This window comes from Adiantum capillus-veneris, chromosome 29, assembly GCF_014529385.1.
Source record: "Adiantum capillus-veneris isolate H3 chromosome 29, ASM1452938v2, whole genome shotgun sequence".
NCBI lineage: Eukaryota > Viridiplantae > Streptophyta > Polypodiopsida > Polypodiales > Pteridaceae > Adiantum > Adiantum capillus-veneris.
Genome location: NC_140959.1, coordinates 53,060,135 through 53,074,587, shown reverse-complemented (window position 1 = coordinate 53,074,587; position 14,453 = coordinate 53,060,135). Strand labels below are relative to the sequence as shown.

Genomic DNA, 14,453 nt, shown 5'->3' with positions numbered 1-14,453 from the left:
GCTTGGAGAAGGAGAGGGAGGTCTTGCACTTTGCACAATGCATGATGAGAGTGTGTGTGGGAGAGTATACCCCCTAAGAAACCTTCTAACTTTCTTTGGTCGACTCCCCCTTGTAGCTCATGCTTGAAGCTCATTGGACCCCTCCAGGCCTAGCCAATCACAAGCAGGAGGCATTACAAGCAACAAGGGTAGCCTTGGGACAAGTGTCCCCCTTTCCCTTTTGAGAGAGAGGACTTGATAAATGCAAAGACAATTAATTAAACCTCTTAAATTATCATTGGACCCCTTGGGTGGCCAACCAATAGGCTTCAGGCACACCATGAGGGCAACATGAGGAGGAACTTGACAAGTGTCCCCTTTGCTTTCTTTGTACTAGGCATGCCTTGTGTGAGTGTGTGTGTGTGTTCTCTCTCATCCCCCCTCATGTAGGGCTTGGCCCCTCCTTGTAAGGATTGGATCTTTGAATTTTGAAACCTCAAGCCCCTCAAGCTTAGGCCCAGTTCCCACCACAAGCTTGGCCTATAAGCACTTTAAGCTTGGTCGGGGTTCTCACCTCAAGTACAACCCTAGCATCTCAAGCATGACAAGCACCTCAAGCACCTTAATCATTACAAGCATCTCAGTCATCAGCCACCTCAAGCACCTCAAGCACCTTAAGCTTAGGCCAGGCTCCCACCTCAAGACCTCAAGCTTGGTCCGGGTCAAGTAGAATTTGTCACTTAATTTACTTTGGGAGAATGAAATGGACTAAAGAGTAGACATGCTTGCGGTAGCTATGTCTCCCAAGCACCAAATGGATTAGTCATCCATCTTGAAAAGATGTCGTAGGGTAAAAAGGGATCCTCTACCCGCTAAGTAAGATTGACTAATGACTAAGGCTTTATCTCTACCTCATAGTCGAGGACAACTATGATTTCAAGAGAGAGGTAATATCATAAAATCTAATATCTAACGAACCCAAATGATTTGTTGATCATTTAATGTGGGAAAATAAACGGGAACAAGGGTTAAGATATAGACATGTGCTTATAGATCTATCTCAACACGGGGCCAATGGTAAAGGGGCCCAAATGAGAGATGGTCTATCAAAGAGCAAGGCTAACCAATGGAGCATAAGACCTTAGGGTTAGATTCATAGAAGACCTCCAATAGTTAGTGTAGAGTCCTTTGACCTTAGGTAAGCTAGGGCTGAGCTTGAGGTGTGTTTGAGAGACGTCGTCATCACAAACATGATTCTAAGCATGCATACTATTTAAATTTGTGCACAATTAAAAAGAGAACTAGTCTTATAAGACAAAACATGGGTCATTTAAAAGAAATTTGTACATTTTCTTACTCTAATGTAGCATTGTAAGCATTGACAAGGTTCATACTATCCTTAAGCTGTATTCCTTGCATCCATCTAGTATCTTCAAAAGGATAATTTTTGAACTTAATTAGATACCGTCGGATAATCTTACCATGTCGTAGTACCTTGTCTTCATGCCGAAGGATAGCTTTGGGTTGTAGCACCTCTTCTTGGTCTTTAACTTCGGGAGGGTCTTCAATAAATGGTTCACTTGGTGGCTCTCCTTTGTAGGCCTTAAGTAGGCTCACATGAAAGGCATTGTGTATGAGCCAATAGTTGGGCAGCTTGAGTTGGTAAGCCGTCTCATTGATGGGATTCAAGATTTGGAAAGGACCATAGTATCTTTTTGCTAGCTTAGCATAATACTTTTGATGGCCCGTAGTATTTTTTCCCGTGGTTTGCCTTCATCGAGCCTTAGGAAACTTAAGCAATACCCAATCATTTTCTTTGAATGTTAAGGCCCTTCTGTGCTTGTCAGCAATAGCTTTTTGCCTTTGTTAAGATATGGATATATCCTCCTTAATCTTTTGAAAAGATTCTTGTAGGTCACGGCTATACTCATCAGCGGGCGGCGAAGATCTTCCCATGTACTTTGAGTACTAAGGGACTTTTAGGTCTTCCCTCAATGATCTCAAAAGGTGCTTTTCCCGTAGAAGTATGTACAATATTATTGTAGGCATACTCTACAAGTGGTAAGTACTTTTCCCTTTGTGAGTGTTAATCTACTTTGGTAACATAAGTCTTGAGTAGATCGAGTATTGTAAGATTGGCTATCTCACTTTGGCCATCCATTTGTGGATGATAGGCCAAAGAGAAATTCAATCTTGTTCCTAGATTTTCAAAGATACCTTTCCAAAAATTATTGGTCATTATAGGATCTCTATCTAACATGATGGATGTTGGTAATCCATGGTGTTTAAAAATCTGTGATATGAAGAGAATTGCCATTTGGTGTGCCTTAATAGTCTTTTTAACAGGAATAAAGTGTGCTTGCTTGCTAAACCTGTCGACTATTGTCCATATTCCTGTATTCCCATGGATAGACTTGGGCAATCCAAGGATGCAATCCATGGATATACTCTCCCATGGTGAATTTGGGATAGGCAATGGCTGGAGTAATCCAGGTTGCTTCCCTCTATCATATTTGGTCTTTTGGCATACTACTCATTTTGAAACATACTCTTGTATGTCCACTTTCATGGTAGGCCAATAGAAATATGTCTCTACTCCTTGAAGAGTAGGTTGAATACCTCTATGCCCCGCATAGGGAGGAGCATGGGATTCATACATAACTTTCTCACAAAGGGAATGGGTAACACATAGCCTGTTGTTTGCCGTGGAGAAGATAACCATCCTACAAGGTGAATGGTTCCTCTTTCTTCACCAAAGCAACGGCTGACATTATGTCTCTAAAGTCAGGGTCAGTAGCATACTCATCTATCATAGAGGATAGATCATTGTGAGTAGCTATAGACACAGCATTAACTTTTGGTCGTAGTGAAAGTGCATCGGCAATGTGAGCAATATGGAAATTAAATTGCGAAAGAAAATTTTGCCCACCTCATTTCTTTGTCGGAAAGCTTGGTTTGCGTCATGAAATACTTGAGACTTTGATGGTCAGTTTGTAGGATAAATGGAGTCCCCAATAGGTAGTGCTTCCATGTGTCTAGGTCATGTAGAACAACTAAAATCTCTTTCTCATAAATGCCCAAGACTCGTTCATCCGTATTGAGCCTTCGACTCTCATATGCTATGGCATGCCCTTCTTGAAGCAAAACTGCTCCAAGGAAATCACCACAAGCATAATATTGGACCTCAAATGGCTTTGAGAGATCCGGAAGCATCAGGACTAGTTGGGAGGTAAGCTTCTCCTTGAGCTTATCAAAAGCATTTTTCTCCTTAGCAGTCCATACATACTTAACGTTCTTCTTAGTTAAGTCATGTAGTGGTCCTGCTATTTGAGACAATTTTGCTATGAAGTGTCTATCGTATGCGCACATACCAATAAAGCTTCTTAGCTCATGTAGATTCCTTGGATTAGGCCATGCTTTTATTACCTCTAGCTTTGATGGATCCATATGGATACCATCTTGAGAGGTAATATGACCTAGGTATTGAATCTCTTGAAGGAAAAAATCGCTTTTCTTTTGGTTGAGTAAAAGCTTATTCTCCCTCAATGCTTGAAAAATCACTTGTAGATGTTTCTTATGTTCCTCCAAAGACTTGGAGTAGATGATGATATCACCAAAGAACACTCCAGTGAATTTGCGGTAAGGTCTAAAATTTTTCTCCATTAGACGATTGAACATAGCTGCATTAGTCAAGCCAAAAGGCATGACTAGATATTCATAAAGATCAAACGTTGTGCGAAACACGGTCTTTAAGATATCTTCATCCACTATCCTTATTTGATGGTAGCCACTTTTAAGGTCAATCCTACTGAAGTAGGTAGAGCCTTGTAGCTTATCAAACAGATCTTCTACCCAAGGCATGGGAAATCTGTTTTTAATAGGATATGGTCTAGTGCTCGATAGCCCACACACATACGGTATGTACCATCTTTCTTTTGCTCTAAAAGGACTGGAGAGGAACTAGGACTCACTATCCCTTTGTCGAACAATTCCTATACTTGCCTCATGATCTCCTCTTGTTGAGCTTCAAAGACTCGATAAGGAGGCTTGTTAGGCGGTGAGCTTCCTAGAAGGAGCTCAATACGATGGTCATCATCCCCTTGTTTTGGAGGTAAGTCCATAGGGATATCATCGATGAAAACATCTTGGAATCCTTTTAGAAAATTAGACAAGGCTAACTCTTCTTGATTCCTACCATTTACATTTGATGAAACATTAGGATCTTTTAGAGACTCTTTGACAAAAATCATGTACGAAACTGAGCTCTTCATTGACTTATCAAAAGCAGGAGGATTTACAAGTGGAATAGTGGGACCATGCTCACTAGAATCTATATACATGTTCTTTCCCCTATAGGTGAAGTAGATTCTCCTTTCAGGGAACTTCATATTGGCAGCCATGCGATCAAACCATGGTGCCCCTAGGATATCATCCTCATGTTGCTGGAGAGGAGAGATGAAAAAGTCTTCTTTGTCGACATGAAGCCTCAACTTCCCAATCAAGGGAGTAACGGAGGCCCAACTCCATTGATATGAAGTTGTGAGTAGAGCCAGGGTCAAACAAGATGAAGGCATCATGTTCTCTTACCTTTCCCCAAGCATAGGAAAGTGATGATCCTTTGCAATGAACATCCTCTTTTGGAGATTCGATGGTGGAAGCCCTAGGGGTCTCATTGCGAGCATTCCTTTTGGGGCAAGAACGATAGCCATGTCCTGGCTCCCCACACTTGAAACACTCATAATCCTTGCGAAATGCTTCAAGCTCTTCAAGGGAGAGTTTGTTTTTGCCCTTGTAAACTCCCTTCTCCTTGGACCAATTGTTTTCGTTGTTGTTGGAAGTGCCTTGGGAAGAATTTTGAGCACTGGTTTTCCCCTTTGCATCATTTTTGTCTTTCTTTTCCATGGGCTTGATATTCCATCTAGCCCCTTGATGGAAATTGATGCGTGGAGCAACCATAGTGTGATGAATTACTTCGCTAATAGAACCAGGCCATTGAGAGTTGATGTATTCAGCCATCTCTTCAAGTAATCCCGCACAGAATTGCTGCCTTTTTTGGCAAAGTCTATCTTTTGAAAGATAGTAGCCTTGAGATGTAAATCCCAAAACTTGTCTACATACTTGTGGATAGACTCATGAGAGACAAGCTTCAAGCTGCACCATTCGGTAAGCACTTTGTCCTTTGCCTCGCTTGCAAGGAATTGCTTCATGATGGAAACTCGTAGAGTTTTCCATGTCTTTGGGGCTTCACCATTGCCACGAAGGCTAGCCCACCATTGACGAACTGATTTTTGAAAGTTCACATGGTGTAGCTTGGAGGACTTCGTGAAGCCCTCGTCTCCAAAGGCCACATCAAATTGCTGGATGAAGGCCAACACTTTGTCGATAACACCAAAGGTGCCATCATAGGTGAGAAAAGGCATACTCTTTCCTCCTTCCTTGAACTTATTTAGCTTTTGTGACCTTCTCCATGCAGGGTATGATTTGCGATGTCCTCCCCTCTTGTATTCTCTAGGAGAATAGCCATAGCTTTCATCCAAAGAGGAGAAGGTGAAGAAGAAGGAGAAGAGGGTGACCTCTTTCTAGCCATTTTCTTCCTTTGTTTCCTCTCTTCCCTTTTGGAATGACGAGGAGAAGGACTCTGTGTTGATCTTTTCCTCTTGGGAGAAGTGGGTGATCATCTAGATCGCCGTTTTCGTGGATCCAGACCTTCAGAGGAACTTAAAGTTTCATTGCTTTCTTGCTCTTTAGATTCCTCCTCTGGAATGGGAGAGAGTCTTATTTTGGGGGTCTCTTCAAGAGGCCTCCTAAGATCTCTCTCTTCTTGGAGAGGAAGGGAAATCCCATAAGTGCGAATTTGTTGTGTAGCTTTGGCTTGCAAAGCAGGATTGCCCATAGCTTGCTGCAACCTAGTAACGAGATAATTGACAAACATGGGGGCATCATCATTAGCACCTTCATGTGCAAAATCAAAGCTATCAATGTTCATTCTGCTCTCTTGATTATTGTCAGCCATGTTAACAGAATTTATGTATGTACTTAGTGTATGCTTTGGCAATTAAAAACTTTAGTTGCCACTCCTCTTAGCCTTTGAAAAGTGGCTCTTAAGTATCTACACCCACGGCTCGAAGTGGTTAGTTATAAAGAGTATTGGAGTAGGTCTAACATAGCAGAGTTGCCGAGGGCTAGCTCCTTTTGGACTTCTTATGGCTCAATAATGATAAAGCCGTAGGCAAGTCTAAAAAGACTCCATTATTAAGTCCAAAGCTCCCGAGGTGTGCACCATATCCCACATAGTGGGCTCAACAAAACCGATAATAGATCTGAGTTCCACTTACCCTAATATAATTAATAACATCAACCATTTATAGGCTACTTAAGGACCTCTCTTCTTAAGCAAGAAAAGAGAAACCAAATGCTATGATACCAATGTAATGGAGTTGGCCTATTAACTTGAGAGTAGCAAAAATTAATGAGAATACTTTTAAGAAATTACTTTGTGAGCATAGCGGTTGAACATAGTTGAAGATAACAACATAATCATAGCAACTAGTTAACTTGGCATGAACAATACTTTTTCAAGAGAGAGAATTTAGAGAACATGACAACAGTTAAGGACCAGATTTATGTGGAGCCGGTCCCCCCTCCAATAGGCATTTGTATTATGATTTCTCCCATTAAGAGAGACTTGTTACACTACAATCTTTTGTGTTCCTTGTGACCTAGGTGATGCAATGAAGATGGAAAGCTTCATGATTCACAAGAATAACATAAAACTTAAAGAAAGCTTTAACTATCCCAAGCCTCAGTCCCAAGACCTCAAACACCTTCGAAGGTGGAGAGAGCTAGAAGGGAATGAGGGTAGGGAAGAGGAAGAGGAAACATTTCATAGGAGAAAGAATTAGTTCCTCACTTATCATAACTCTTCTTGCTATCATACAAAATAGCATAGTAATGAAGATGGTAAGCTTAATCATTGAAGCATGGCTCTTGGTTGGATTTGCACTCCATAGCCAAGAGTGTTAGTGTAGGTTCTCAACCTCTACTTGCTTGGAGAAGGAGAGGGAGATCTTGCACTTTGCACAATGCATAATGAGAGTGTGTGTGAGTGTGTGTGGGAGAGTATACCCCCTAAGAAACCCCCTAGCTAGCTTTGGTCGACCCCCCCCTTGTAGCTCATGCTTGAAGCTCATTGGGACCCCTCTAGGCATAGCCAATCACAAGCAAGAGGCATTACAAGCAACAAGGGTATCCTTGGGACATGTGTCCCCCTTTCCCTTTAGAGAGAGAGGACTTGATAAATTCTTGAAGCTCATTGGGATCCCTCGAGGCATAGCCAATCACAAGCAGGAGGCATTACAAGCAACAAGGGTATCCTTGGGACAAGTGTCCCCCTTTCCCTTTTGAGAGAGAGGACTTGATAAATGCAAAGACAATTAACTAAATCTCCTAAATTATCATTGGACCCCTTAGGTGGCCAACTAATAGGCTTCAGGAACACCATGAGGGGAACATGAGGAGGAACTTTATTCTCGGCTGCTCCCACTGCAACTTCACTTCCTGCAGATTTTGCAAGACATGCCTTGCTCTACCTTACACGACTCTCAGCAGAGCTCCCAAGCTCACAAGATTCCTTTCCGATTGGGAGTCCTGTACGCGTGGATGTAGCAGGGTCTTGGGGTTGAGATGTCTGGGCTATGATACCACTTGTGGGAGTAGATGCGGAGTGTGCAAGAGAGGGAAGGAGATGAGCAGTACACAATAGCTTTGTGGATCTTTTAGAGAGTAACTCTCTCTATCTCCTTATTGACATTATAACCAATAAGATTTTAAGTGGGCAGGCGCCAGGCCATAATCGACTATGAGGCTTGAAACCTAACGAGAGAGAGAGAGAGAGAGAGAGAGAGAGAGAGAGAGAGAGAGAGAGAGAGAGAGAGAGAGAGAGAGAGAGAGAGAGAGAGAGAGAGAGAGAGAGAGAGAGAGAGAGAGAGAGAGAGAGAGAGAGAGAGAGAGAGAGAGAGAGCATTGGTTTATATTGTTGCTTGAGTTTGACTTCACAGTAGTCGTAAAAAAGGGGACTACACACGCACACACACACACACACGAGCAGATCACACACACACACACACACACACACACACACACACACACACACACACACACACACACACACACACACACACACACACACACACACACACACACACACGAGCAGATCACTTTTGAGACTTTTCCATGGGAAAGCACCTGAAGGTATTGATGATGATCTTCTAGATTCGTACTTGTTTAAAATTGAAATGGTTCCAAGGTGGAGTAAAGAGGTCATCCCTGTACTCATGATTGGATCATTACAGGTGGAAAGACAACCATCAATAATCCATCGAACAAGAAATCTCCAACTTTTAGCAGGACGATTGTACGAGCACAATAAGGATGGGATTTTGAGACTATGTGTACACCTAGAAGAATACAAAAACTACCTCAAAAAGTCTCACATACAACATATGAGGTTTCACAATGGGGGAACACAATCATACCAAAGGCTAAAGAGACTAGGAGTCTACTGGAAAAACATGGAACCACATCATCCATACTTATGTAAAATCATGTGATCTCTGTATAAAACAAACTCTAGTGGAACATGCCACCCTGTTTCGAGTAGCACAAGCACCCAAATGGAGTACTCACATAACTGAGTACTTAAGAAACAAGACCTTCCTAGAGGGATGGGGCAAGGCTAGAATGAGAAATGTAGAAGAAGAAGCAAAACATTATCTGCTAATCGCAAACCAACTGTATAGGTGGGGCAAGGACAAACAACTACGCTTGTGTGCAATGGAAAGCGAATATTATGTTATCCTAGAATAAGCTCACTCAGGCTAGCCAGGGGGAGATTTCTCTGCTGATAAAACGACAAAGCTAGTACTTCACTCAGGCATATGGTGGCCAACCCTGTTTGGGGATGCAGAGGCCTATGTCAAACGATGTAATGAATGTCAACGCACAAAGCCACTCCTATGAAGAGATGAAATTCCATTAAGGCCAATGATGGGCGTACATGCTTTTGCAAAATTGGGCATCGACTTTATTGGCCCCATAATGCCGCCTGCACATAGGTTGCACGCACAAGATATCATAGTTGCAACCAATTATATGACCAAATGGGCAGAAGCGAAGGCAACACAGAAAGAAGATGCATGGACTATGGCTCGATTCCTTTTTGAACATATTTTTACAAGATATGGTCTACCCATGAAATAGTGAGCGATAGGGGAACACACTTCCTGAACAACATGATTGAAATCTTACTTAACGAATTTATGGTGATCCATCGAAAATCAGCACCCGCTATCACCCACAAGATAGCGGACAAGCCAAGAGCACCAACAAAATTTTGTGCACGGTGCTCACCAAAATAGTCAGTGATTCAAGAAATGATTGGGACCAAAATCTACACACTCCATTATGGGCTTACAGAGTAGCTTTTAAAACTTCCATTGGGATGACTCCTTTAACCTTGTGTTCATGATTAATGCAATTCTACCCATGGAATTCTTAATTAAAACACTACGAGTTACAACACAATTCGGATGGATGAGACATGAGTTGTTGGAGAGACTAGACACACTAGAGCAATTGGATGAAACTCAAGTCAGATCGGTGTCGTGTTGCTCCGCTTCTATGATGGGGAAAAGAGCAAAGAAATGCAAGCTAAGCTTCTTTGAAGCCTACACATTTGTTGAGTAGTGATCAAGGCTTGTTAATAGGCCAAGTTTAATGCTTAATGTACGCCAGAGTGGCTTTAAGGGGCCATAACTTATGTTTTTAATGCTAAAAGTGGGTATGTCTAAGGTGACTAAAAATGGGAGTTTATGGTATAAAATTTTAATGCTTGAAGTGCTCTATTGGCCTGTCTTTATGGCTCATCGATTGGAGCTACGATGAAAAAGTTATGGCGGTTTGAAGTTTGAGTCAATTGCAGATCCATACCGGATCGGGCACCTACAGTTGAGGGGACAAAAATGAAATGAATGAATGCATGGGCCTGAAGTTCTCACTTTGCAAAGCGTGTTGGTCTTTTCAGATTAGTGATCAGAGTTTTGGTTTCCAAGTTATTAGATGTTAAAGATTCACCTGGGGCCAATTCTTCACCAGTCTTGTCCGTTCGATCGGTGTGCCATCCGAGAATTTTACAGCCTCAGCAAGGTTTGCATGCATCCTATGCAGCTTGAGAAGTCTATAGAAATCTACAACTTGCCAATCGGAGTCCGGAGTTGAAAGATATTAATGCTGGAATTCGGTGACGACGACCAATGATGAGGTACCAGATGGTTTTTGACAGATTTGGTAGCCTCAGTTAGTGGGCCACATATGGTAGTGGCAAGAAGAATTTAAAATGGTACCTCTTGGGACACATTGGGTGGGGGGAATGGCCAACATGGCTGTGGCAAGGAGCTCTGAGCTATTTTCACCGAGTGCGAAGGGAATACCTTCTGATAAATGCAGTCACCTATACGCCGTCTTAAAGGCATGTACAATATTCACGATAATATTGTCAGTCGAGATCTGTTGTGAAAAGATGTCATGCTAGGCAATGATTTGGTCGATATGCGTGTTAAATGCAGTGCCTTGGTTGAGATGTATACCAAATGTGGTGCCCAATTGAAGCTTAAGACCGCCCACTAAGGAGAAATGCCCGCCCAATGAGGCCCAAAAGCCGCCCGCCCAAGCCAATGGAAGGTGGTCGCCCACTCTTAAGTGGAAAATATAGTGTGAAGGGGAGAAAAACCAATGGGAGATGGCGTGCAGGCGACGAGCAGGGCGCAGTGAAGAAGAAAGGGATCGCGCTGGTTGGGGGGTGGCTGGGATGAGCTTGCATCGGAAATGTCATCATTTTTGGTTCACCCGCCTTAGCAACGACAGCACCATTGTTGCTAAAGGCTTAAAAAAGGGTAAGCTTAAGGAGGTAGTGAGGGAGATATGAGGTGTCAAAAAAAGAGGGGAGATAAGGAAATTGAACGAGAGCTAAGCAAGGAAGTCGGAGCTGAGCAAGACAAGTGGCAAAAGAGAAAGGAGCTCGGCTTGGTGACGGTGAGTCGGACCTTGGCAAGGCAAAAAGGAGGCCGCCAAGGGGGGGGAGAAGGGTATTGAGGGAAGGCAAGGAAGCGGCGCTCTCTCTCTCTCTCTCTCTCTCTCTCTCTCTCTCTCTCTCTCTCTCGTGCTCTCACTCATCCCTCTCTCTGGCTCTCGACCTAGGTGAAGCGAGGATGGAGGAGAAGAAGGTAACGGGAGCTTAGCTTGGCGAACGAGGAGAGCTCGGCAAGAGACCAGAGTCGGAGCTTGGCAAGATAAGGTAAGCAAGAAAGAAGGAAGGGAGCTCGGCTTGGTGAAGGTGAGTCGGATCTCGGCAAGGCAAAGAAGGAGCTTGGCAAGAGTCAGAACTCGGCTTAGCAAAGAAAAAAAGGGAGTCGAATCTTAGCAAGGTAAAGAGTTGGAGCTCAGTAGGGAAAGAAGCTTGGCAAGGTAACAAGCAAAAGCAACAAAGGGAAAGCAAGCTGAGATGTCGTAACCGGCAAGCAAGGGATAGGAGTCTGAGGTTAAGCAGCAAGAAAAGGGAGAGAGGATAACCTCTCTCTACCATATTTGGGGATTACAAGGACGCCAGGCAAGGAATTTTTACCAGATGCTTCCTTCCTAATTAGCTTCAAAAGGCTCTAATGGTAGGCATAAGTGAAAAATCTGCAGTCTTGGTCTGATTGGAGAGCATTAAACTCTCTTAATTCTATCAGTGCCATTAATGGCAAACATTTGTAATTGAATTCCACTTTGGCTAATTATTAACATCTTAAAACGTTTAGGTTGTCAACTGTAGGCATTTACGATGTCATCGGTGTCCTTTGCTTTGTGTTGTGCATCTTGTCTCTCTTATTTCCCACAACAAGTAGCTTTGTGCTGACGTGGCTCACCTTGCGAACCCATTATCCCTAACATCTTTGGTGAACCCGATGTGAAACTGAGCCGGGGTGGGAAAATTTAGCAGAGGAAGCTGACTACACCACAAGAGACGGTGGTGCAACAGATGATGCAGCAATTTTCTTCCTACATGCAGCAACATACTGCGCAATAGTAATTGAATTTGCATAAGCGGATAAGAAAAGCTCGACAAGCAGTAACAAAAAAATTGCAGCGGTTCGAAGGTCGAGACGTTTCAAAATATTGCAAAGTTTATAAGCAATCCATGGAGGATAATAAATTGATGATCATGAAACAATTGAAGGTTTTCACTTAACTAAGCAGAGTTTTATGAAGTGGATCCAGAAAAAAAACAAGGATTTATCTGCAAGAGAGTTGTTACGAGAATTTGAAAAGAAATTTGAGTAGTCTATAGGAGAGCAGCTGTCATTGAAGCCAGAACGGGTAGAGTTATTTGTCCAAGCTGCTGACCCACGGCTTCAAAAGAGCTTGGTGCAGCTACTTGAGGATTCAACAGGTGAATTGGGTTTAACATCTGATTGGAAGCTAGTTTCTAAAGCAATTAACATGATTGTCAAGCGGCAGATGAGGGTGGATTAGCTGATTGTGGTTGATCCTATGGAGACAATGGATGAAGAAATTAAGGAAAACTCAGCCTCCTCTGAGAAACAAAAATTAGAGGAGCTTGTTCTTGACGAGCTGATCAAAGGTATACAAGAGTTAAATCTAAATTTGAAAGCAATTAATCTTGAAGGGGTAGGTACCAAGGGTTCCACTTCAGAGCCCAGGCAACGACCTCCACGCAAGGATTGGGATGACCACTGCATGTGGTGTGATAGTAAAGATCATGAACGCAAAGACTGTGAAGATTTTGATGAAGCTTTGAAGAAAAATGTGGTCTTTTGGAAAGCAACAAGATTCATCTCAAAGCAATAGGTGAGCCACTCTGCTTGAATGTTGGGAGGGGATGGATGTTGTGCCGCTCCGCTTCCATGATGGGAAAGCGAGTAAAGAAATGCAAGCTAAGCTTCTTTGAAGCCTGCACATTTGTTGAGCAGTGATCATGGCTTGATAACAGGCCAAGTTTAATGCTTAATGTATGCCAGATGTAGCTTTAAGGGGCCATATCTTATGTTTTTTATGCTAAGTGGGTATATCTGAGGTGACTAAAAATGGGAGTTTATGGTATAAAACTGTAGTGCTTGAAGTGGTCTATCGGACCGTCTTTACGGCTTGTCAATTGGAGCTACGGTAAAAAAGTTATGGAAGTTTGAAGTTTGAGTCAAGTGCAGATCCATACCAGATCCGACACCTACAACTGAGGGGACATAAATAAATGAATGCATGGGCCTGAAGTGCTCACTTTGTGGAGTGCATTGGTCCTTTTAGATTAGTGATCAGAGTTTCGATTGCCAAGATATTGGCCGTTAAAGATTCACCGGGGGCCGGTTCTTCACTACACTGGTCCGTTCGATAGGTGTGCCATCAGGGAATTTTTATAGTCTCAACAAGGTTTGCATGCATTCTATGTAGCTTGAGAAGTCTATAGGAGTTTACAACTTGCCAATCAGAGTCCGGAGCTAAAAGATATTAATACTAAAAGTCGGTGATGATGACCAATGATGAGGTACCTGATGGATTTTGACAGATTTGGCAGCCTCAGTTAGTGGGCCACAGATGGTAGTGGCAAGAAGAATTTAAAACGGTGCCTCTCGGGGCACATTGGGTGCGGGGAATGCCCAAAACGGCTGTGGCAAGGAGCTCTGATCTATTTTCACCGAGTGCAAAGGGAATACCTTCCGGTACATGCAGTCACCTATACGGACGTCTTAAAGGCATGTACAATAAAATTCACGATAATATTGCCAGTCAAGATCTGCGGTGAAAAGATGCCATGCTAGGAAATGTTTTGGTTGATGTGCATGTTAAATGCAGTGCCCTGGCCGAGATGTATACCAAATGTGGTGCCCAATTGAAGCTTAAGGCCACCCACTAAGGAGAAATGCCCGCCCAATGAGGCCCAAAAGCCGCCCGCCCAAGCCAATGGAAGGTGGCCGCCCACTCTTAAGTGGGCGGCCACTTAAGAGAAAGGGGAGAAAAACCAATAAGAGATGGCGTGCAAGCGATGAGCAGGGCACAAGGAAGAAGAAAGGGATCTTGGATGAGCTCAAATGAGCTCGCATCAAAAGAAAGAAACGCTTGGCAAGACTTACACTGGATTTCATCCGGATGCCTATAGATCACAAGGATGAGTATAGAGCTCTACAAAATGTGGGACAAAGTAGGAGATTAGGAAGCTCTAATCTTCTTTGGTAGCCAAGGCCAACTTTATTTCCCCAAAGATGGTGGGTCGCTTCGGAATTAAACCTGAAGAGATGGGGCCATGGATGTTAGCAATGCCTACACATAAAGTCATCTTGATGCCTGACTTTGCAAAAAATTTGATGCATTGCTAGGGTTACTTAGGGCATAAGGGCATCCACAACATGCCTCTGAAAGAATGT

General features: G+C 43.0%; 1 protein-coding gene across 1 annotated transcript in view; it reads left to right on the top strand.

Annotated features, from left to right (window-relative positions):
* Positions 1-12,549, top strand: part of LOC147419197 (uncharacterized) — a 39,393-nt gene extending 26,844 nt beyond the window's left edge. The window contains exons 2-3 of the mRNA XM_086505785.1: positions 10,061-10,182; positions 12,365-12,549. Of these exons, the coding sequence (XP_086361911.1) occupies positions 10,061-10,182; positions 12,365-12,549 (307 nt within the window). The remainder of the gene's footprint in view (positions 1-10,060; positions 10,183-12,364) is intronic.
* Positions 12,550-14,453: the final 1,904 nt, after the last annotated feature.